Below are 24,696 nucleotides of genomic sequence, written 5' to 3' on the forward strand. Positions count from 1 at the left end.
TTGAAATTATGCTCCAAACGACGAAAACGGTGCTTCAATTCGGGTGTTTAAACTTACAATTAACAAAAATCAAGTCATTTGGAGTAGCGTTTCAAGGTTAATTTTACATCAATATACTTGTATCCTCATTCTAATCAAAAGTCCGAAAACGTCAGTTTGTAATTCAGAAAAAAAAAAAAAAAAAAAAACTTAACTCCGTTAAGTTTTTCTAACTAAGGACCGTTGGAGAAAAAATAGTTGAAAGATGAGACTAGCAGGGGAAATAAAAAAGGTAGGACTGCCAATGGCCAATGACGTCCAGTAGGGATTATTATAGACCAATATCCCTATTTAATATTATTATAGTTTATTATTACATTTACTTTTAAGTTTTAACAATTTTTTTTTTTTTTTACTTTTTTAAAAACATATTTATTTTATCAATTATTTTTTGTTTTTAATAACTTTTTTTCTAAAATCATATTTTCTTTGTTAGATAATTTGATTTTTTTTAATAACTTAAGTTTGTTGATTTTCTTTCTAAAAACTTAAGTACATAGTTGAGTTTAATTTTTTTTTCCCCTCAACATTCCGGTGTAAACTTTGTTAAAAATGAAGTTATATTCAAAATAGAGTATTTATTTGGTGTTGTAAAACGGTATCATGATAAACTAAACCGATTCTGACGATTTGACTTTCTAAACAAAATGTTTGATTTTCAAATAATGTTTGTTTTACATTATCATTTGCTCTGTTTCACCGCAACGTGCGAAATCAACAAACCTAGCATTTCCAAACTATAAATTAGACACATGTTTTTGCTTTATATACTTATACCATGTGCATTGGGAGTTTTCCAAAAAAGTTATTGTATTTTTCACTTTCAATCCAATTGTTTTTATCTTTTATATTTTAACCCCATTGGCTTTTTTAAATTTAACCAAAAGTTTTTCAACTTTTTAATTTAACCCTAATACTTTTTTATTTTCAACTTTGGTCTCCCTATACTTTTCATCTTTTGCAAGTTTTCGTTTTACGTTTCGTACTAAATTTTGCGAGTTAACATGCAGCAACGTGCGTGTGGTGTTCAACGTTTTTTCGCCTATTTCTTCCCATTCGATAGGCAAGTCGCAACGCGTCTATTTTTCCCCGTTTGAAAAGTTCGTCGCAAAGCGCGGATCCTAGATCGACTTAGTTATTCTTTTCTACATTTTACATTTTTGTCTAATTGTTTCGCATTAACATGCCACAACAGACGTGCGTTGTTCAACGATTTTACGTATGTTTTTTGTTTGGTGTTATGTTTTACTTTTTTATTTAATTTATTTTTACAAGCTCTTCTGATGTTGGTGTTCACTAGCAGGGGTTTGGCATTAGTGCTACTTGGCACAATTTTACGAACGTATTTAACCTATTATGTTTGTTACTAATAATTCGTTTTGAGTTTACCGTTATACCTCCTTTACTTAAGAAAAACAATTTTTTCACGTGTATATTTTTATGTACGTACCAGTATAAATTCGATTGCTCTATGTGTCGACATAAACTTTTTCTGGAAACGAGTCAGGTAAATTTAATACGTTTTCGTTTAAAAAAATATTTTTACGTGCATATTTTTATGTACGTTTTGGTATATATTTGAGTTGGTGTATGTTTCAACCTAAACTTTTTTAGGAAACGAGTTAGGTGATGTTTTGTAAATTTTGTTTCGAACCGAGTAGAGTCAAATTGTGGTTGCTTTTTTTTTTTTTTTCAAAATCTCTAATTCCTCTTTTGATTATACGTGTCAGCTTTTCCATTATGCCTGTTACATTTTCTTTGACTCGGGTCGCATATAATACGTTATGATTGTACGGTATAAATTTGATTTACTTTATTTTTGAACCAATTTCAATAATTGGCGAAGCTTGAAAATTTCCACCGGGGGGTCGGAAGTCACCGAACCTAAAAATTCTATATAAGTAAAAGTTTTTTTTATAAAACCGAGGGATCGAAAACGTATATACCTAAAAAATTCTACACGAAACGTACATATATAACACTACTGAGCGAAAAGTTCGGGGGGTCGGGCGCCCCTCCCGGCCCCTTGAAAGCTACGCCCTTGATTTCAATGCTTATATAGGTTGCATTGAGTTCAATCAGATACGTCGAAACGTGTGTTTTCATATGGTTAACGCATCACATAACGTTTGGACTAATCCATTCGATGTTTGCAGCGCGCGGGTGTCATTGCTAGTTATTTAATAATTAGGAACGCTAAAGCAAGTTTATCCACAACAAACCTACTCTTTTTTCTTACATTCTAACACAAGAGAGAACGATGAGATAGACCCGAATTCAGCTTAAGATCAAGGTTCCGCTCACAGACTATTCATTCTTAACGCTTTCTCATTTTCGACCTTGCATACCTACAAAAAGCACACAAGAATATATAAGTAAGTAAATATTCAAATGATCATATCAAATCCTGCAATAATTGTGTCACATTCCATTTTGTTATGTTTCCAAAAAACCAAAAGTATCTTTAGGGAAGTCAAATGACACTTTTGGTTAGGTGTGCAAATGAGTCGAGCGGCTCGTGAGCCGCTCAAGATCGGCTAGACGAAACGAGCCGAGCCTTATCAAGCTCGAGCCAAGCTTGAGCCAAAAATAAAGCTCGTTTATTTATCGAGCCTGAGCTCGAGCCTAGCATGTGAAGCTCATCATGCTCGTCGAGCCTTGGCGTGATATTAGTTTTTATTAATATTTAATAACATTTACCCGTTATCTAAAGTTGACTAGTAAATGAGCCGCGCCAGGACCGAACCTAAAAATTAGTTTGTTTAGTAAACGAGCCCGAGCTTCACATATCGAGCTCGAGCCTCACTTATCGAGCTCGAGCCTGGTCGATCTCGGGCTCGGATCGTTTGCACACCTACTTTTGGTCAAAAACAACGTATGTTAATTTTCTAGTAAAAAGACTATCCCTTTACCAATAAACCAAAAAAAAAATATTTTTTAATAAAATAAGGTGATTTGAAGCAGTTTTATTTTATTTTAATAAAACAAGGTGATTTGAAGCAGTTTTATTTTAAATTGTTTTACTTGTTTGACCCGTCATCAATATAAAATTAAACCGGACAATAAATAAATGATCTCCCTTTCCACAATTTCCCTCAAAAACAATCTTTTAGGAGTTAGGAACACTTCAAGAAATTAGCTAAGTAGATCCCAGTATTTTTTATTTGAGTTAAATCAATTTATAAGCACATAGAAGATGAAAAAAGAAGAAAAAAAAAACATACTCTATATGCATGCCTCCACGATCTGATGATGGCAGTGTGCTTCCCTGAAGGGCATTCATAACCTCTGTAGCTTGTTCTACCTCCTGTCAAACAAGACCAGATTAATTTGTTTATTGAAATTATTACTTTATAGGCCACCAAATATGTATTTGACAAGTTCACACCAAATCTGGATAAAAACATAAAGAAAATGTAAAATGCCCTTAAGATTTTAGAAAAAGACAAAAATACCATCAGTTAGTTAGTTTTCTGTTCTTGTAAATAAACTATTGATTACTAAATTCTAAACGTTGGGGGCTAAATGCGTTACAAAGTGCAAACCACGGGACCATCTGTGTACTTTTGGCAAAAGTTGGGAACTAAATAAATTACAAAGTGCAAACCACAAGGACCATCCATGTAGTTTTGAAAAACTAGGGACTAAATTAAAATTTTTGGTTAACCACAGGGACCATCCGTGTAATTGTAATATACTGGTGGACTTTAATTAGTTGGGGTGGCCTTCGCATACCGACATACACTCTCGCGATCTTTGTTTTTAAATAATTAGTGTGTCAAATATAATTATAGTTATTTTACTATTTCAATAGTGACCCATTTTTTTTATTATTCTGACTTAGGGTAGTTTTATGCAATGAAATACACTTTTGTTGGTTAACCTGTTAAGAGATATAACATAACTCAAACCAAACCAATTTATACGTAAATTGATTAAAATTCCCACCTCTAACTTAAAGTAAGCATTAAAAACTTAAATGGAATCGAAATAGAACCGTTAAATTAAGATCCTCTGGCAATAGACCTGGCAAACGGGTCGGGTCGGGTCATGGGTCAAAACGGGTCAATTAAAAAAGGGGTTGTTTTGGTTCGGGTCAAAACGGGTTCGGGTCGAAACGGGTTCGGGTCAAAACGGGTTCGGGTCAAAACGGGTTCGGGTCGAAACGGGTTTGAGCCGAAAACTGAACTGAAACGAAACAAAAACTCAAAGGAAAAAAGCAACTAAAACGAAACAAAAAACCGAAAACTGAACCGAATCGTAACCGGCCAAAACAAAACAAAAACTGAAAAAATTGAAAACGAACCGAAAAAGCGACCAAAACGAAACAAAAAATCTCAACCGAAACCGAAAATAACCGACCCAAGCAAAACAAAAAAAAACCAAACTGAAACCCGTCTCGTGCTAAAATCCGTCCCGACTCGAAACTCGTCCCGTGCGAAAACTAATGTCGGCCCGAAACCCGTGCTGACCCGAAATCCGATCCGAACCAACTACGTTCCGACCCGAAACCCGTCCCAGCCGCCCGAAACTCAATCCGAACCGAACCCGTTCCGATCCAAAACTTGTCCTGATTCTTTAGGACACCAACCCACATTGATCCGTTTCTTTGAAGTTGTCGACCCGTTTTGACCCTTAAATATATGAGATGGAATTTTAATTGACCCATTGAGTGAAAATATCTTACTCAAACCAACCCATATAATTTAAAAAGCAACCCAAAGTGATCCACTTAGAAGGCTTTGGGTCAAGATTGCCTCCTCTATCTGGCAATAACTAAAACTAATTCTGTACCTCATAATCAGCAAATGCAACAGGCATTCCACCTCTGTTACGAACTTTGAGTGTGTTGAACCCCGGGTATCTATAACCAAAATGCATAAAGGTCATCATCATAGACTGCAAATATCCCAAAATAATTGCCCACAAACAAATAAAACACAACTTGATATGTGAACATTTAAAGCAGCATAATTGGAAAAAATGCCAATTTTACTCTTCTGTCGCTCGGCATGTTTTTGGCTGAAGTTTACCTAGAAAGAACAGGTTTAAGCTCAGATTCTGTGCAAGCGGGGCCTAAATTTGCAATAAACAAAGTTGAACATGCCCCGTCGACTGTATTTTCCGTCTGCTCCTGCAAGTAGCAGATCAATCAAACCGATTTGCATCGTTAAATAACTTTCTAGCTTCTACCGTCAACAAGAAACAGTTACAAGAAATGTGAAGACTCTGAAATAAAAGAATGTTATTATTGATATATTATTCTGGAAGTGGACTAAAATATGACTGGCTATGGTTAATATGCTATTTTTCTTACTGTAACATGCAACATCAATCAATCAATCAATCAAATACACACATGCCAGCTGTAATAGTCCTAGGCCACTAAAATAAACTAAAGAAGCTAAGCTCCTAAATCGGGAAACTAATACAAAACCGTGTAACATATGTTCATTTATTATTGTATGTGTGTCAAAGAAAGAAAGGCAGTTACCCACTTACGTTTTCTGCAGCTCCAGCATTCTCGGGATCCGCAGCTGTCTCCTCATCACTGTTAGTTAAACACAAAAACTGCGTAAGTCATCTGCAAGAATGCTCAGTTCTAATTTATACATGATTAGGGCTGCAACGAACCTAACGAACACAAGCAAGACATTGTTCGTGTCCGTTTGTTAAGGAAAAATATGTGTTCACGAACTGGTCATGAACACTTAGCGAACGAGACTTTTTGTGCGTGTTTGTTCGTTAAGGAAATGAACGTGTTCGTGTTTGTGTTTGATTGTTAATTTTAGTTAACGAATGCAAACGAACGTTCATGAACACAAATGAATACAACTAATGTGCATGAACACAAATATACCTATGCAGTTAATGCGGTAATATATCGGATATCGGTCAAGGACCGGTATTTGAAATATAGGTTATCTCGGTGAGATATCGGTGGGATATCGGTAATTTTAATATACTGCAGAATTTATATATATAGCAATTTAACACCAATAATTCAGTGATATATCAGTGACATATCGGTTATATCGGTCAAATATCGGTGATATCGGTTATATAGGTCAAATATCGGTTATATCGGTCAAATATCGGTCAATATCGCCGATAATATCGGTACCGATATTTTGACCGATATTTTACTAAGGGACCGATATATCACCGATATTAACTGCATAGGTTGATACTTGTTAAATATTTTATTTGTCGGAATTTTTAAGTATTTAAATAAAATTTAAAAACAGTAATGAACTATCAAACACAAACGAACACGTTACCAAACGTTCACAAACATAAATAAACGAACGCGGCCTCTGTTCATGTTCCTTCATATAACTAAACGAACGGAATTTCTTGTTCGTGTTCGTTCATTTATTAAACAAACGAACACATACGAACTTCCCACCGAACGGTTCATGAACTGTTCGCTGAACGTTCGGTTCGTTTACAGCACTATACATGATCATGATAACTGAAAGCTCATTAATAATCAAAACAAATCGGTGCTATTTATAAAGCGGCTAACCTTTTTGTGGAAGCATCTTTATTGGACTCAGATGGTTCTTCAGTTTCACTGTCTCCTGAAGGTGCAAAATTACGCATGGGTATAAAAACGTTTATTTGCTTATTATGTTTTAATAAGTTCTTTCGAGGGTGTTTGAGATTGTTTATCGAAAATGCTCATCTGATTCTTCAAGTGAACTAAGATGTTTTCAAAGCAGTTTGAAGTTGTAAAAGTACGGCTCTTATTAGTTATTACCATCATCACTAGATTCTTGATCATCTTTAGTAGCTGTGGATCTCTTATCAATGACAACATAAGCCCCAGGTCCTGAAATCACGTTGTTCAACAGTCCTTGTAACAATATGCCAAAAAATATCGAAATTGTGATTATTATTATTAGTATACAATCGACAAAATTGCATACCTGGCTTGTTCTTTCGTCTGGAGTTTGACCTTGCAAGTTCGATATGAAGAGTGGAACCAGTCTGAGGGTCAAACTTCACACCCTGAAAATTAACGATGTCAGAATGCGGTTATGCGGTAAAAATCTATGCAGTTAATGCGGTAAAAAATCGGATATCGGTTAAGGACCGATATTTGAGATATAGGTTATCACCGTGGGATATCGGTAAATTTAATATCGTGCAGAATTTATATATATAGCAATTTAACATTAACAATCCAGTATACCCTCCTACCATTAACAATTTAACCTTTTGCAACTTGCAAATCGCAAAACACTAACAATTGTAGCAAGTAGGAACTCATTAAGACTTAAAACACTAACAATTAATAATTAAGACTTAAAACACTAATAGCAGCAATAAGAACAAAGACGAATGGTGGAACTACAAAGAAAGGTACCGATATCGGGAAAATCAGTGATATATCGGTCAATATCGTCAATAATATCGGTACCGATATTTGACATGGGGACGGCTAACCGATATAATATATCCGTGATATATCACCGATATTAACTGCATAACTCAAAATTAATATAGTCATCATTCTAAAAGACTGTGCGGTTGACTCACTGGACCCTTGTTTCCATCAAAACTTCAAGAATGCATGATTTCGATAAAAAAATATCATTGTTTATCCATGATTTGAAGAAACTATAACTTAAATCATCAAATCTTGCTCTAAAAAGAACATTCTCTAGTATCAACTGAGTGACTGCCCTAAAATAACAATTACACATTGCAACAAACGTGTATAAAAAGAATGTACTTGTAAAAAGTAATTAGAAAAAAAAAAACAGCCAGATTTAAGATGCAAAAGTAGTAATAAAGTGGAAGCATTTCCTCACATTCAGAGCATGAAGAGCAGCAATAGCTGATGGATGATTTACAAAAGTCGCAAATGCAACAACCTGCAAGTGACGACAAGAAGCTTCTTTTAAATTCTCATATATTTAAAGACATAAATGACGCATTCACCTAAATGTTACCCTAAAATTCCTTCTAATGAACACTTGTCATCCTAGTTGTCAATAGCGAATAGCGGTAAATAGCAACAAGCTACCTATATGCTACATAGCAATAGCAACGAAAGATCATCCACTGTATCATAGTTGAAAATTTAAAAATATTTTACAAGTATATTTTATGAAAAATAGCTAAAATACACTATCACTAACCATCTAAATACGCTTCCTTTTTCTATTGTGAAACAAAATGTGGGTGCGCTATAGCCACTATTGACAACTATGCTTGGCACTTGGTTTTAAAATGCGTGCATCAGAAGCGCATGATGCGCTACGATTACATGATGCAAGGATGATGCGCTCTAAATCGCATAATGCACCCTAACACGCCGTTTTTTTAAATTAACCATTATAGAATAAAATTGTACAATGTGCTTAATAAGCTTGTACAATTAGCTGATGAAGTTGTTAAGTGAGTTCCTACATAGATTATCGTACCTTTTGCATAGTACTAGAATGTTTCACGTTAACAAGTAAAAGTATTATCTATAAATATTTTTTTAAATAATAAATGCCTCGCATAGGTGATGCACGCAAATCACGCATTGTGCATCGCATATCAGCTGTTGGGATCAAAACGCATCGGAGCGCATCGTGCATAGTAAAACCAAGCCTTGGCATTAAGTATGGTCTTTCAAACATGAACAAACACATATTAGTAATACTAATGCACACCAACATTTCTAGAATCATTAGTTTATTAGACGCCTATAATCAAACAGATTGCTTAAACTTCAATTAGCTTCACCCTCATCAAAACCAACAACATACAATGTTACTTCAATTTATGAATTTCAATTAACCATAAACCCCCCAATTTTTAATATGTGCAGATAGTAAGAATTAAAAAAAAAAAAAAAAAAAAAAAAAAAAAAACCTAATGTATGTATCACACACATTCAACAACTGACGATAAATAACCATAACGGCTCATTCTATACGCACCCCCCTCTTCCTAATTACACCCCCCTTTGTGAGAGGAAAACTGTCGGTCCCACGCAGGCCCCACCTGTCCCCTCTATCTACTTTTTTCACCCCCTCCTCTCACATACTTACAGGTGGGGCTGCGTGGGACCGACAGTTTTCCTCTCACAAGGGGTATAATCAGGAAGAGGGGGGTGTGTATAGAATTAGCCTTATACCCAACCATAACTGATGAAACCACCTGATTGCCGCGGCCTGTGTACTTAAGTTGGCAGTAATCGAAGCCGGGGCGACGGCGGAAGAGATTGTGAATCTCGCGGGCCTTAACGTCGTCGGGTAGACCCGAAACGAAGAGTGTGTTAATGGCGTTAGGGTCGTCGTAGCCAACAGCATACTCTAGTGGAGGAATTGCTGGAAGATTGTAGTATACTGGATCGTACGGATGGGGAATCGCCATCGTCGGAGCCTGAAAATTGAAAAAAAAAATAAAAATTTTTGACTGCGACGGTGATCGCCGGAGAATCCGAATTAAAACCCTAGATTCCGAACAGACTTCATTTACTATATCCAACCCAACATTTCACACCAATTAACTACGCTATCCAAAAAGCTAAGAGCTCGCTCGAAGCTAGCTTGAATTTAGCTTGAAAAAAGCTCACTTGGTATGGCTCGGTTTGAAAGTGAACTGAGCTGGTTTGGCTCGATTAGAAAGTGAGCCTAGCTCGGCTCGGCTCGAGACGAGCCAAATTGGCTCAGTTTGGCTCGCTTGATAGCCCGGCTCGGCTTAACTCGAATTATTTTACTTATTATTATTTTATTTTCATATACATATAATATAATATAAAATATTATTATTATTTACATGTATTTAGGCTTTTAGTTTGATATCTATAACATATTTAAAGGTTGATTGTCGTGCTAATGAGCAAATATTGTATTTACTTGAAATATAAAACTTATTTTGCGTTGTTGAACGTGGTTTTGGCTTGTAATGTATTAGGTTGAACTTATTTTGAATATATTCTTTTGAAGTATTGAATAATATTTTAGAATACTGAATTTTGAGAACTATGTATTAATTTTTATTTTTAAAATCGAGCCAAACCAAGCCGAGCTGAGCCAGCTCGGTTTCAAATCCGAGCTGAGCCGAGCCAGCTCGGTTTATACTCGAGCCGAGCCCAAGCTTGTCTTAGCTCGGCTCGGCTCATGAACAGCCCTAAAATTAACTACCCGATATTAACTATTTTTTATTAAATAAACCAGCTTAAAATCTTGTGTATTAGACTGTGGGATGTGGGGGCTTGATATGTGGCGAAGGTGGGCTCCACATGGTGTGGCTTGGCTGGGCGTGGTGTTTTTTGGTGTGAGGTGTTGTGGCTTTTTTTCGTGGGGTGGCGTGACTTATTTTAGCTAGGCATGGCTAGTCCTATTAAAAAATTTATTTAATTAACCAGCTAATCCCAACCATCCACATCATCCCCCCAACGCGCCCCACGCCAGACTTAATAGCCACGTCAGCGGGGCAACGCCACTACCCACGCTGGCCCGGTGTGGCTAAAGCAGCGTTCCTTGGCTACCCACGCCCCCAACCCAAGCCTACACCCCGCGGTCTTACATGGACTCAATTTAACTCAATATTTCACACCCATACACACAACTCAACTTAATTCAACTCAACATTTCACACTGATTAGCAACTCGTCATTAACCATTTTTTATTAAATAAACTAGCTGAAAATCTAACTGAGCAGGTGTCACACCCCAACCGATGACGGAAACATCGGGGCATGGCACTGAGCGAAACAAATTGTCAAGAAAAATTCCATAACAACTAAATTACTGGATAGTTAATATTATGTCACATACCATAACCCATCAAGCAATCAATTATTACAGACGTAAATATCTCAAACAAACCACTGTTCCGACAACTCAGATTAAATAAATAAATTGTCTTTGTTTCTAGACTCTCCTACTCGATTCCATGAAAGCAAGCAACATCCTAGCATTTCAAGCACCTGTCACATATGTTAAAATAGAGGTCAATACACATAGTGTAAAGCTGAGCATACAAGTTTAATAGTAATAATAGAGTTTGAAATAGTTTACGCATAACCAACATGTAACAAAGTGAAGGCCAGTAGGTTATCGACAAAGAAATATGCACAGACGTGACTGCGAGTTGTAGAATGCGCAACACATATCCCCACTGGGATACGTGAAGTAAAGCCCTTAACAACCCCTGTCCACGACAGGTGCTGAGTCAAAACTATAGTACTATCGTTGCTAAGGTGTCAGGCAACAATCACTGTGTTAACATAACATACAAGCATTCATCGGATAACACGTAGCATGCAGTAATGGTCAGCGTATAAATAGTGTTTGCTGTCACACCCCAACCGATGGCGGAATCATCGGGGCGCGGCACTAGGCGAATCAGATTGCTCAAGAGAATCCATAACAACTATAAAGCGACAATATTCATTACATTTGTTATCCCATACTAACAAACAATACAGTCACATAAGTTATCACGGATTTCTTGTCCTCTCAAACAATACAAATCTGCCAACCTAGATTTTAGGTGAGTTTCTAGACTTCCTAGCTTGATTCGATGTATACTGCGACTAAACCTGCAACATACGTTAAAACAACGTCAATACAAAAGTATTGGCGAATATACAAGTTTTGATAGAGTAGCATAAATATATAAAAGAAAGTGATGCGAATTACCAAATACATAAACGGGATACCTCTACATACATGCATAAAAGACAAATACTACCAGCTAAGTCACTCGAGCTGCGATTGCGATTGCTATTCATCCTAAGTAGACCCCGTCGGGTACTATAGTACTATACTAGTTAAGGCGGGACCTTGCGAGTATAAGTCCTAACAAATATGTAACTAGCATCACGTGTAAATATGGATAACAATTATTCGCAAGTGATAAACAGTTTAATTGTATAATTCATTTTGATAAGTTCGATTTGATAGGAACGTATGTTACACCCAAAATGCGATAAAAAGGGTTCGAGTATACTCACAGTCGGTGTTCAGCAAGTAAACACAACTTGGTTAGATTGAAGGGAGCGCGTCTAAGAGTAGCCTGATTACAGATTGATAGCGTAAGCGATGAACAGTGCGATAAGCGGTGTCGAGTGGTTAAGTGTCGAATGGTAATCCGATCGGATGGCTATCCGATCGGTTGACCGCTCGATCGGATGTCAATCCATTCGGATGGTCAACCGATCGGATGGCCATTCGATTGGATTGACATTCGTTTAGGATAGATGTGTTGGTGTTATGATGTGACTTTGAAGTTTTCGTTGTAGTATTTAAAAATAGAGAAGTATCTTTACCTTTCAGGTCGACCGATCGAACGGTCGATCGATCGAACGGTCGATCGATCGGATAGCAATCCGATCGGATGGCAATTCGATCGGATGGCAATTCGATCGGGTGGTGACTCGATTGGCGAGACACTTTAGTGAGATCAGGTTCACAACAGAATGGTCACTCGATCAGTTGGCACTCCGATCGAGTGGCAATCCATCAGAACTGGTGATTTTTAAAAATTTAAAATGGTTAAGTGTCGAAGTTCCAAAAGTCAAATGATCGGATGGTCGTTCGATCGGTTGGCTATCCGATCGAGCGGCAATCCGTTAGACGTTCAGATCTTTGAAAGTTTGAATAAATAGTTTAAGTAAGGAACCAAGTGCAAGCCGATCGGATGGTCGTTCGATCAGATGGCTATCCGATCGTGCGGCAATCCGTCCCAACGAACCTGGCCTTCTTTAAAACTGATTATTTTTGAAAGTTTTTACGGTTTGATCGAGACGATATGACTTCGATCTAAACAATGGAACTCCACCAAGTCCAAGTCATCGGATCGGACGGGAACCACCCCGTTCGATCAATTAACTATTCTTGACGGTTTTTCGTGTTCAACTCGCTAAGCCGATCATCTCGTCGATAGAAACCAGTTCTCAAACCGGCACTTCACTAGAGAATGAGTGGAAGGTCTGAATTAGCTCTGATTCTATCGGTTTTGAGTAAAAAGTTAAGAAAATTTGAAGAAGAGCTTTGAAAAACTTAGATTCGGCTTAGATCTAGGTGAGATTAGTGTTTATACATTGTGGAATCCATCAGATCTGGACTGTTCTTGATGAGATGAGGTCACACTTCATTGTTCCTAAGAACTTCATGATGACATCACCTTAGAACGGCTCAAATCCGAGGATTTAACGGTGAAAAAGTTAGATTTGATGGTGAAAAAGATGAAGGAGTACGTGTAGATCATAGAAGTACAAGATTTGAGGTAGCAACTTACAAGAATCGCGATAAATCGAGAGAAAATAGCCCCAAAGCGTGCTGGCCGAGTGAGAGCTGTCACATCACTGGTCAAGTGATGTGACAGGTGCTATTTATAGGTGGAGAGGAGAAAAGGTGATGGAGTGCCATGGATCGGATGGATATCCGATCGAGTGGCAATCGGATCGGATCGGTTGGCCATTCGATCGAATAGTCACTCGATCGATGGTCTCCGGCGAATTGCGTTTTGATGTTTCGTTTTGTTCGTTAAGCGTTGCGATAGTTTGGTTACACATTTTCTTACCCACATTCATCTATTTATTATAATTAGTCACAAAGGGTCGTATAAATATCCACATTTCAAAGTCTGCGTTGCGATAATCGAGTTGCACGTTTCGAATATGCGTTGCGTTACGACACATCACGACTATCGAGAAGGGTAGAATAGGTCCTCACTCACGTCATCGTGAGTGTTAGTGTGTGCGATGCGATGCGACGTGTTATAGCGATAAAGTATGCGATATATGCAAGAATACTGCGATATAGCGATGTATGCGATATAGGTACATTATGATCCGAATCTCTGGTGCTAGGCGTAACGAGTATGATGAGTAGTAACAACGCACGAATGTGCAGGTTGTTACAGTCTTCCCTGCTTTAGGAAATTTAGTCCCGAAATTAATCCACAAGAAGGGTCGCGAGGGTTGATACAAATGAGAGTAGCGATAAAGCGTCAAAATAAGCGAGCGATCGATTGAAATTCGATGAGCGAGAGCGTTGCGATGACTGACGATGGCAGCGAGTAAGGAGATTTGTATAACAAAAGATGGCAACACACGAAAGGCGATCCAAAAGTGTTTTGAATTCTCGAAAAGTTGATTAATTTGGAAGGTTGGAGAAAACTTATGAAAAATCTTCCTACAGTGCGGTGTGAAACTGTTTCGATGTTCGCACCAGTGCTATGAGAGGAGTTTTATTAGGTTACTAAAAGATTTTTGGATGATTAAAACTCGTTTTACGAAATTTTCTCGTGACGCGGCAGTAACTTGAGTCGATTGTCACACCAACGTTACAAGAAAATCTTGTTTTTTACAAAGATTTTGATTACATTTTAGAAAAAGTCTTGTAAGAAAATGATCACTTTAAAATTTGTGTAAACAAAGCCTTTTAATAATACCAAAAAAAAAAAAATTAAATTTAAGGTCGGCCCCGCATGGCACTTTTCCATGAAAGTTCGACAATATGGTTAAAACACTTATATATAGGAAGTACCAGCGGCGTATCCACCATGCTTTAGCCATATGGCTTCCGTTCCGTGAGGCAGTGTCATGTGTGTCGACATAGTACTGATAGATTTTGATTCCCTCGGTCCAAGCGAAAGATGGTTGAACCAAGTGTAAGAGAAAGATTGAGCAAACTGAGCGATGAAGTCGTTTTCGAACTCAGTTTAGTGACACGAGCGAGTGCGATAAGCGGTCAGTGGTACACGAAAATTTGATAGCACAACACAAACATAATAAGCGATGACGGTGGCGATAAGCGAAAAGCGATAAGCGACGAGCGATAGCGACAACCGTCGAGTGATAGGCGACGATCGATGCGTTGCAAGCGATGGGAATATGCGATTTGAGTAGATTAAACGACACCACAAATTTAACTAACACTAAGCCCACATGGCCTTTTTACATGAAAGTCTGCTAACACGGCTAAAACACTTATATATAGGAAGTACCAGCGGCGTATCCACCATGTTTTACCCCTATTAGTTTCGTCTCATGAAGCGAGGTCATGTGTGCTAACATAACACAGATCATATAGATAATGGTAAGCGATAGCGATAGCGATAAACGTTAAGCAATACACGATGAGCGATAGCGCGATACACATAATAAGCGATTGAGATTGCGAGATAGATTCCAGCAATAATGCGATTGCGAGCGTGTTTGACTTACGAAAAGTCTAGCGATGACGCGCTTTGAGTTGCGATTAAGTTTGTTACGCCTTGCGATGTAGTGTAGTGTGTCGAAAATAGATTTAATAGTATACTTGGTCTAATAACGTTCAACTTGTATGGCACTTTCTCCACAAGATATTGGTTGGCAAGGCGAAGCACTTATATATAGGAAGTACTTATATATAGGAAGTACCAGCGGCGTATCCACCATGCTTCAACCACACATCTCTGCCCCGTGAATAGGTGTCAAACTGTGTCGACATGGTCAAGACACTTACATATAGGAAGTACCAGCGGCGTATCCACCACGCTTAACCATGCTTTTAACATTATGGCATCATTGAAACTTATTACGATCTCCGTGCACTAACCATAGTAATCCCGTGTGCACCTGTGATTAATTTGATCCTTGTACGTTTATCGTACTTTAACTCAAGAACGTATAGTAGGGGTAAAACACATTATATCATACATAGTGCTAGTATTTAATCCGTGCGCAAGTACGAGAGAGCGAGAGATAAATAGAATCCACGTCGCGTCAAGAAATAGAACAAGTTCAACACATAAAAGAAATTAACGGCTAAAATCGTAGTATTACAACAACATTGGAAGCATAACTAATGTTGTTGTGGAGGACTTCTGCGGAGACTGCGATTGCTGCTGAAATTCCTCAAGTCTGCGGCCCCGTGCGGCAGTGTTGGGTAAGATGACCATACCAGTTGCAATTTGCGCAAGGGCGACAATTGGCTTCTGGTGGGTGATGATACGTACACGTGAGACACAGGGGATGAGTTCCATTGTAGGCGCGCTTCGAGTGAACTGGAATTGCTTGGAGAGGTTCTGGTTGTGACAGTCAAGTTGTTGAAGAGTTTGAGCTCGAGGTCTTTCGTTTGCGGATGGGCTGAGCTTCCTGAAGCGATGCATTATCATCAGAGGATTCGTCTGAGGACTCACTTGAAGAATCGTCGGTAGAATCGTCCGAAGAATTGTCGAAAGAATCGATGACGATTGCTTGGTGAGCTTGTTTGACAGGATTCTTGGAGAAGAATCCGTCCAAGACTCATTTATCGTTGATTTCTGCGGCCAAACGGTAGGTTTCTTCGATGGTAGCAGGTCTTGCAGCTTCGAAAAAATCGCCCACACATTCAGGCAAGCCGCGAATGTACTTCTTGGTGGCTTTTTCTGAAGTGTTGACTTGACTTGGGCAGATTATGCTAAGCTGTTTAAACCTTGCGGTGTAGCCAGTATTGTCACCTTCGACTTGCTTGATTTCCCAACATTCGTCTTCTAACTTCTGGACTTCATGGGGAGGGCAATACTCTTTCCTCATGAGCTCCTTCAGCTCATCCCAAGAGAGAGCATAAGCCGCGGAGATCCCACGTCTGTTACGTTCAGCTGTCCACCAGTCGAGTGCTCGCGATTGAAATACTTCGGTCGCGCAAGTTGTACGGAAACTATCGGGACACCCACTCTGGTGAAGGGTAACTTCGATAGAATCGAACCACTGGAGTAGTTGGGACACACCTCCTTGACCCGTGAACTCCATTGGGTCACAGGCTTTGAAGTGTTTATAGAGGAAGGCAGATTGCGGCGCTTCCGTCTTAGAGTCTTCTGAGGTTCGAGAGTTGCTGAGAGAGTGCACTTGAGCGACAATTTGAGGAATAACCTTGGCCACTTCCTTGGCCACAAACGAGGCAATCCTCTTCTCGGCGCTTCGTCTGGCTCTTCTCCTAGCTGTTTGTCTCGAGGTAGGGTCGTTTGAAGACATCTAGACAGAGAGATTTGGAGTGAGATTCGATCATAATGATTTTTGAGTTTTGCGATGCGATTGAGCGCGATCAAAACTTGTTGCGAGTAATATAATAGATTTCACATAGGAGCCACATAGGAGACACGAGATTCCTAAGTTTCCACACAATTGATTTGCTTGTATATGTATATATATAGGTTCGTATAAACTACACCTTTATGCTTGTAAAGATAGCGCGAGGACGCGATGCAGAGAGAGAGAGAGAGCGAGAAATTAGACATTAGTTTTGTTGCGAACATCCAGTTTACGTTTTAGATTGCGATGGCCGTGCGACTTGTGCGTTTGCAAAAGCAGGGAGCGAAAATAGATAAATCGAGAAATCGGTAAAGCGTAAAGTTTTAAATTGTAAACACATAAGCGTAAATAGGTTCCATAAAGCGTAAAACCGGCGATTCGTAAGCTAGAAAAATAGATAGAGTGCCTCGGGTGTTTAGGCGTCGACTGCCCAAGGTAACCCAACTATACCCAATAAGTTCGTGCACGCGCGTTGCCCTAGTGGACTATGCTTCCACTGGGATGCAGCTCATGGCATTTGTCTTTCTAGTCATCGCGTGGCTCGAGTCGTTGTTATGGTCGTCCTTGGTGAGAGCTTTTGAAAACCATTTTTTTATAGAGAGTGGAACGGTTTATTAAGATACGGGTTTCACCCCTGACTTAATTACTTTGCTCCTAGCTGTGGTTGTGCTCTTCGAATAAGTTCGAGAGTTTCCACTAGATTTTGAAATGGAGACTTTCGTTGAGTTATGGATGTTACTCCTAGCTCAACGGAAAGTTCTCGTGCTAGAAAAATGCGCTGAGTGAGCGATCTTATCGAGAGTTCTTGGTTTTCACGCCTGATCTCGACTGAACCACTCGGTTGTGTTACGTGAGTATTTTCGAAAACGTGTGTATTGTGCTGGCCTTAGGAAAGGCTAAGTAATATTCCAGCCTTAGGAAAGGCTCTTCGCGTGAAGTTGTAGTAAGTGGTGTTCACGCGAGGTTGTAGTTTTTAGCGGATTCGAATGAGAGTATCAAGTAGGCCCGTACAAGTCGGCCCGTTGGTACTTAGACTATAGACTAGGTCGTTTCTAGGACATCGACCTGGACTAGGTCGAGTCTGGCCTAGTTCCCTATAGTTATGGCTCTAATACCAATCTGTCACACCCCAACTGATGGCGGAATCATCGGGGCGCGACACTAGGCGAATCAGATTGCTCAAGGAAATCCATAACAACTATAAAGCGACAATATTCATTACATTTGTTATCCCATACTAACAAACAATACAGCCACATAAGTTATCACAGATTTCTTGTCATCTCGAACAATACAAATCCGACAACCTAGATTTCACGTGAGTTTCTAGACTTCCTAGCTTGATTTGATGTAGACTGCGACTAAACCTGCAACATATGTTAAAACAACGTTAATACAAAAGTATTGGCGAGTATACAAGTTTTGATAGAGTAGTGTAAATATATAAAAAAAAGTGTTGCGAATTACCAAATACATAAACAGGATACCTCAACATACATGCATAAAAGACAAATACTACCAGCTAAGTCACTCGAGCTGCGATTGCGATTGCTATTCATCCTAACTAGACCCCGTCGGGTACTATAGTACTATACTAGTTAAGGCGGGACCTTGCGAGTATAAGTCCTAACACATATGTAAATAGCATCACGTGTAAATATGCATAACAGTTATTCGCAAGTGATAAACAGTTTAATTGTATAATTCGTTTTGATAAGTTCGATTTGATAGGAACGTATGTTACACCCAAAATGTGATAAAAAGGGTTCGAGTATACTCACAGTCGGTGTTCAGCTAGTAAACACAACTTGGTTGGATTGAAGGGAGCGCGTCTGAGAGTAGCCTGATTACAGATTGATAGCGCAAGCGATGAACAGTATGATAAGCGGTGTCGAGTGGTTAAGTGTCGAATGGTAATCCGATCGGATGTCTATCCAACCGGTTGGCCGCTCGATCGGATGTTAATCCGTTCGGATGGTCATCCGATCGGATGGCCATTCGATTGGATTGACATTCGTTTGGGATAGATGTGTTGGTGTTATGATGTGACTTTGAAGTTTTCGTTGTAGCATTTGAAAACAGAGAAGTATCTCTACCTTTCAGGTCGATCGATCGAATGGTCGTTCGATCGGATGGTGACCCGATTGGCGAGACACTTTAGTGAGATCAGGTTCACAGCAGAATGCCCACTCGATCGGTTGGCAATCCGATCGAGTGGCAATCCGTCAGAACTGGTGATTTTTAAAAATTGAAAATGGTTAAGTGTCGAAGTTCCAAAAGTCAAATGATCGGATGGTCGTTCAATCGGTTGGCTATCTGATCGAGCGGCAATCCGTTCGACGTTCAGATCTTTGAAAGTTTGAATAAATAGTTTAAGTATGGAACCAAATGCAAGCCGATCGGATGGTCGTTCGATCAGATGGCTATCCGATCGGGCGGCAATCCATCCCAACGAACCTGACCTTCTTTGAACCTGATTATTTTTGAAAGTTTTTGCGGTTTGATCAAGACGGTATGACTTCGAGCTAAACAATGGAACTCCACTAAGTCTAAGTCATCGGATCAGATGAGAGCCACCCCATTCGATCAGTTAACTGTTCTTGACGGTTGTTCGTGTTCAACTCGCTAAGCCGATCAGCTCGTCAATAGAAACCAGTTCTCAAACCGACACTTCACTAGAGAATGAGTGAAAGGTCTGAACGAGCTCTAATTCTATTGGTTTTGAGTAAAAAGTTAAGAAAATTTGAAGAAGAGCTTTGAAAAACTTAGATTCGGCTTAGATCTTGGTGAGATTAGTGTTTATATACCGTGGAATCCAACAGATCTGGACTGTTCTTGATGAGATGAGGTCACACTTCATTGTTCCTAAGAACTTCATGGTGACATCACCTTAGAACGGCTCAAATCCTAGGATTTAACGGTGAAAAGGTGAGATTTGATGGTGAAAAAGATGAAGGAGTGCGTGTAGATAAAAGAAGTACAAGATTTGAGGTAGAAACTTACCAGAATCGCGAGAAATCGAGAGAAAAAGCCCCAAAGCGTACTGGTCGAGTGAGAGCTGTCACATCACTATTCAAGTGATGTGACAGGTGCTATTTATAGGTGGAGAGGAGAAAAGGTGATGGAGTGCCATGGATCGGATGGCTATCCGATCGAGTGGCAATCCGATCGGATGGCTATCCGATCGGTTGTCCATTCGATCAAATAGTCACTCAATCGGTGGTCTCCGGCGAATTGCGTTTCGATGTTTCCTTTTGTTCGTTAAGCGTTGCAATAGTTTGGTTACATATTTTCGTACCCACATTCATCTATTTATTATAATTAGTCACAAAGGGTCGTATAAATATCCACATTTCAAAGTCTGCGTTGCGATAATCGAGTTGCGCGTTTCGAATATGCGTTGCGTTGCGACACATCACGTCTATCGAGGATGGTAGAATAGGTCCTCACTCGACGTCCTCGTGAGTGTTAGCGTGTGCGATGCGATGTGTTATAGCGATAAAGTATGCGATATATGCGAAAATATTGCGATATAACGATGTATACGATATAGGTACATTATGATCCGAATCTCTGGTGCTAGGCGTAACGAGTATGACGAGTAGTAACAAAGCAAGAAAGTGCGGGTTGTTACATTTGCGTTGTGTGTCGATTGTGATTTGAATAAGTAATGTATGTAACACCCAAAAGTGCTAAAAGCAAAAAGGGTTCGTGTATACTCACAGATAGCGTTTAAGTTGATAAACACTGTCTTGGATTGAAGGGAGCACTGAGAGATTAGCCTGAACAGTTAACGATATCATAAGCGAAGAACGGCGCGTAAAACGGGAATAGTGTCTAAGTGTCGAATGGTAATCCGATCGGATGGCAATCCGATAGGATGGCCATTCGATCGGATGTCAATCCATTCGGATGGTCATCCGGTCGGATGGCCATTCGGTCGGATTGACATGAGTTTGAGAAAGATGTGTTTGTGTATGATGGCTTTGAAGTTTTTGTTGTAGCATTTTGAAAATAGAGAAGTATCTCTACCCTTCAGATCGATCGATCGAACGGTCGTTCGATCGGATTGCAATCCGATGGGCGAGACATTTCAGTTGAGAACAAGTTCACAGCAGGATGGTCATTCGATCGGATGGCAATCCGATCGGATGGCAATCCGTTAGGAACTAATGATCTGTGGAATTTGTGAAAATGATTAAGTGTCAAAGTTCTAAATGTCAAACGATCGGATTGCAGTTCGATCGGATGGCAATTCGATCGGACGACAATCCGATCGAACGGCAATCCGTCCCGACGAATTTGATCGTCTTGAACTTGATTATTTTGAAAGTTTGCGGGTCGCTCGAGACGGTATGACAACGTACTAAACAATGGAACCTCGTCAAGTCCCAAGTCGCCCGATCGAACAGGAATCACCCAAGTCCGATCAGTTCACTGGTTCATGACGGTTGTTCATGTTTAACCCGAAATCGGTTGTCTCTTTGATAAAAATCAGATCTCAAACCGACACTTCACTAAGAAATGAGTAGAAGACCTGTATGAGCTCCGATTCTATCGGTTTTGAGTGCATTGAGTGTAAAAGAGTTGAAAGAAAGTTGGAAAAGCTTCTTTCAATCTTTTTAACTTAGGAAATGTTTAGTTCTAAGTGAAAACCATGTTAAATCTTGTGCAAATCCTTTAGATTTGAGTTATTCTTGGTGGAATGAGGTCAAAACTTGAAGTTCATAAGAACTCCATGATGACATCACCCTAGAACACCTCAAATCCGTTGATTTCACGGTTAAAAGTTAAGATTCAAAGGTGGAAATGATGAAGAAGTGTGTGTAGATCATAGAAGTACAAGATTTAGGTTGAAAACTTACAAGAATCACGAGAAACCGAGAGAAAAGAGGGCTGGAACGTGCTGGTCGAACGAGAGCGAGGTGTCACATCACAAGTGATGTGACAGGAGGTATTTATAGGTTGCCAAAAAGGGAAAGGGAGTGTAAGTGTCGGATGGCACTGATCGGATGACACTCCGATCGGATGGCAATCCGATCGGATGACCATTCGATCGAGTGGTCATTCGATCGAGTGGCTCCGGCGAGTTGGTTTTTGGCGTTTTGTTTCGCATGTTAAGCGTTGCGATGCGTTTAAGCGGGTTTCGATTAAGTGATGCGATAGATTGACAATAATCACACAAATACTATATCTAAAATACTGTTATCCTAATTACCTTGCGTTTAGCGTTTGCGATTGAGTTGCGTTCTGATAGAGTTATGATTGCGTTTCGTTAATCACGACAAACACAAAGTAAACATGTACAAGTAACACATAAGTAACACACACATGTAAAACAATATTTAGAATCTACAGATTGATAGGTTCTGTGCTGCGATTGCGATGTGCTTAGCGATAAAGCGATAAAACATGTGATAAACATCGATTAAACCTCGATTATTAATAGATACTCCACATAATTCAACTAAAGCGATTAAAATAAAAAGATTTGATTACAAGTCATTAACGTACTATCAATAGTTAAGCAAGGAGTGACAGATCGCAATTAGCAATCTTTTCTTCCTTTGACTTTGACTTTCGTAACACGGGGTGTTACACTAGTCAGTGCTGCAAATTTGTTGTTATGCCTAGCCAAACAGGTGGATTGGGTTGGGCAGTATGATGGGTCAGAATGGGTTCGGGCCTCTCATAATTGGTAAGCAATGAAAACAAATCAACAAACAAAAATGACGCCACTAACGACACCATTGCCTTAATTACTAATATGAAATTCAGTCATATCACCGTTGATGAATAAAAATGTGAGATATAAGAAAAAAAATCTTTGAATCTAGATAATGGCAAAAAAGGCTCGTGTGCTCATATAGATATATTTGGGTTATAATGGGTATTTTTTTGTAGCATTTGGGGTCATTTTGGGCTTACATTAACTGTTAACTAAGAAGTGAATTGATACGTGCTAGAATAAAAGGAAAAACTTAGCATGATAGGTCAGAAATTAACACCTTGAGCAACTCAATGGATATCAATCCTAGCTAATCATCAAATTATAAAAATTGAACCCAATCAATGATTCTATAAACTTAAGGAACTACATATATATCTTCAAAACTGAACATAATAGGAGCTTTGTAAATCAAATTATACAAACAAATATACAACAATCCTACCTAAACTACATAAATTAATTAACACAAAATTCAATAGCTAAACTACATGAGCAACTATCCCTGATTTAAAGAAATTTATTCAAATTTCAAATTCCTGCTTCTCTCAATCCCCCCAGTTTCAAAGGGCTGAGTTATGTTTTATGACTTTAAGAGTACATCTTCAAATCCTGCACAAAATGGGCCACTAACCAAAACTTTTAAAACCCAGTCATTTTAAAATCAATAAGATGTAGATATCTTTTTGTGTATTTGCTTGTCATATCTGTAAATTCTACAATAACTAAAAAAAATACATCAGAAAATTTTCAAAGGAAATTAAAAAATGCACCTGAATCAGAGAACCCTAAATTCCGTTTTAACCAGTAATGAATAAAAGATTGAATTAGTTAACAAATAAGACATCTACTCAACGATTAGACTAATAAACAAGTTCAAATACTCATAATCGATCATATGATGAATACCATCTAGAGAGCATGTTATGTGTGTTAGAGAGAGAACATGTATGTTCATTTTCTTCAATCTCACCATCATCGTCATCATTCTCGGAACAAAGAAAAGAATCGACGTCTGAGTCAAAAGGATTTAGGTTTTGCAAAATGTAGAGCAGATCTGAAATCACCAAATCCGCTTCAACTACGCATGAATTAGAAGAGAACAAGTTTGGAAGGGAGGGAATTGGTGGATTCAGAGGTGGAATCAGTAAAGATGAGCTCCATTAGGATTCTTGTAACATGACAGATGAGAGATGGTACGGGGTGAAGATGAAGAAATGAGGCGCTGAGATCTAAACATGATTCAAAACCATGTTTCAAAATTCAAAATTCACAAATGATGGAGCCAAATGAAAAAGAAGCGGCCAACCACTGTTTGTTAATTCATGTGCTTTAAACACTTGTACATCATGTATTATATCAATTTTAAGGGAAGTGGCAAATGACCTAAGGGGTGTTTGTTTTTCGTGAAAAGCTCTTCTTGACCTCTTATGTCTGCCACATGCAGACCACGCACTGACGTCTGAGTCTTGAGTGTGTTTGTTTTCTCGAAGTGATTTCATTAAAAAATGTCTGCTCGTCCTCTTTTTGGGGCAGATGCGGACTCAAGTCTTCTAACTTCTTTTCCTCCTCTTCTAAACACACATCATCCACACAAACCCTAACACCTTCTCTTCCACCCCTTCCTCCTCCCAACCGCCACCTCCACTTCTCCCTCACTTCCACAGTGCAGCCGACAACTCCCCCACCTCCACAGCCACCGCCGACAATGTGGCACCCGAGGAAAATCCACAGTCATCCTGATCTATCACCTGACTGCTTTGGGTTACTTATCAAATTTCGGGACGAAATTTCTTTCAAGTTGGTGATGATGTGACAACTCAAGATTTCAAGGCCTTTCCTCTACGCATCATTTGTTTCACAACTCATTTTATGTTGTATCTTGTGCATGATATTTGAATGATTAAAGTATTGA

The 24,696-nt window shown here is 39.0% G+C and overlaps 1 protein-coding gene across 2 annotated transcripts; it reads right to left on the reverse strand.

The window, feature by feature from the left end:
* Positions 1–2,080: 2,080 nt before the first annotated feature.
* Positions 2,081–9,552, reverse strand: LOC110908735 (U2 small nuclear ribonucleoprotein B''). Of its 2 annotated transcripts, none has more exons than XM_022153718.2 (10): positions 9,202–9,552; positions 7,860–7,922; positions 6,972–7,053; positions 6,803–6,874; positions 6,569–6,623; positions 5,542–5,590; positions 5,073–5,167; positions 4,834–4,903; positions 3,264–3,346; positions 2,081–2,387 (listed from the first exon to the last, which is right to left on the reverse strand). In XM_022153718.2, exons 1-10 carry the CDS (start codon positions 9,415–9,417, stop codon positions 2,357–2,359), a joined length of 816 nt encoding a protein of 271 aa, XP_022009410.1. In that variant the 5' UTR covers positions 9,418–9,552; the 3' UTR covers positions 2,081–2,356. The 2 variants fall into 2 exon arrangements, with proteins under 2 accessions (XP_022009410.1, XP_022009407.1); XM_022153715.2 differs by having other exon boundaries at positions 5,073–5,173.
* Positions 9,553–24,696: the final 15,144 nt, after the last annotated feature.

This window comes from Helianthus annuus, chromosome 2 (genome assembly GCF_002127325.2).
Source record: "Helianthus annuus cultivar XRQ/B chromosome 2, HanXRQr2.0-SUNRISE, whole genome shotgun sequence".
Classification (NCBI taxonomy): domain Eukaryota; kingdom Viridiplantae; phylum Streptophyta; class Magnoliopsida; order Asterales; family Asteraceae; genus Helianthus; species Helianthus annuus.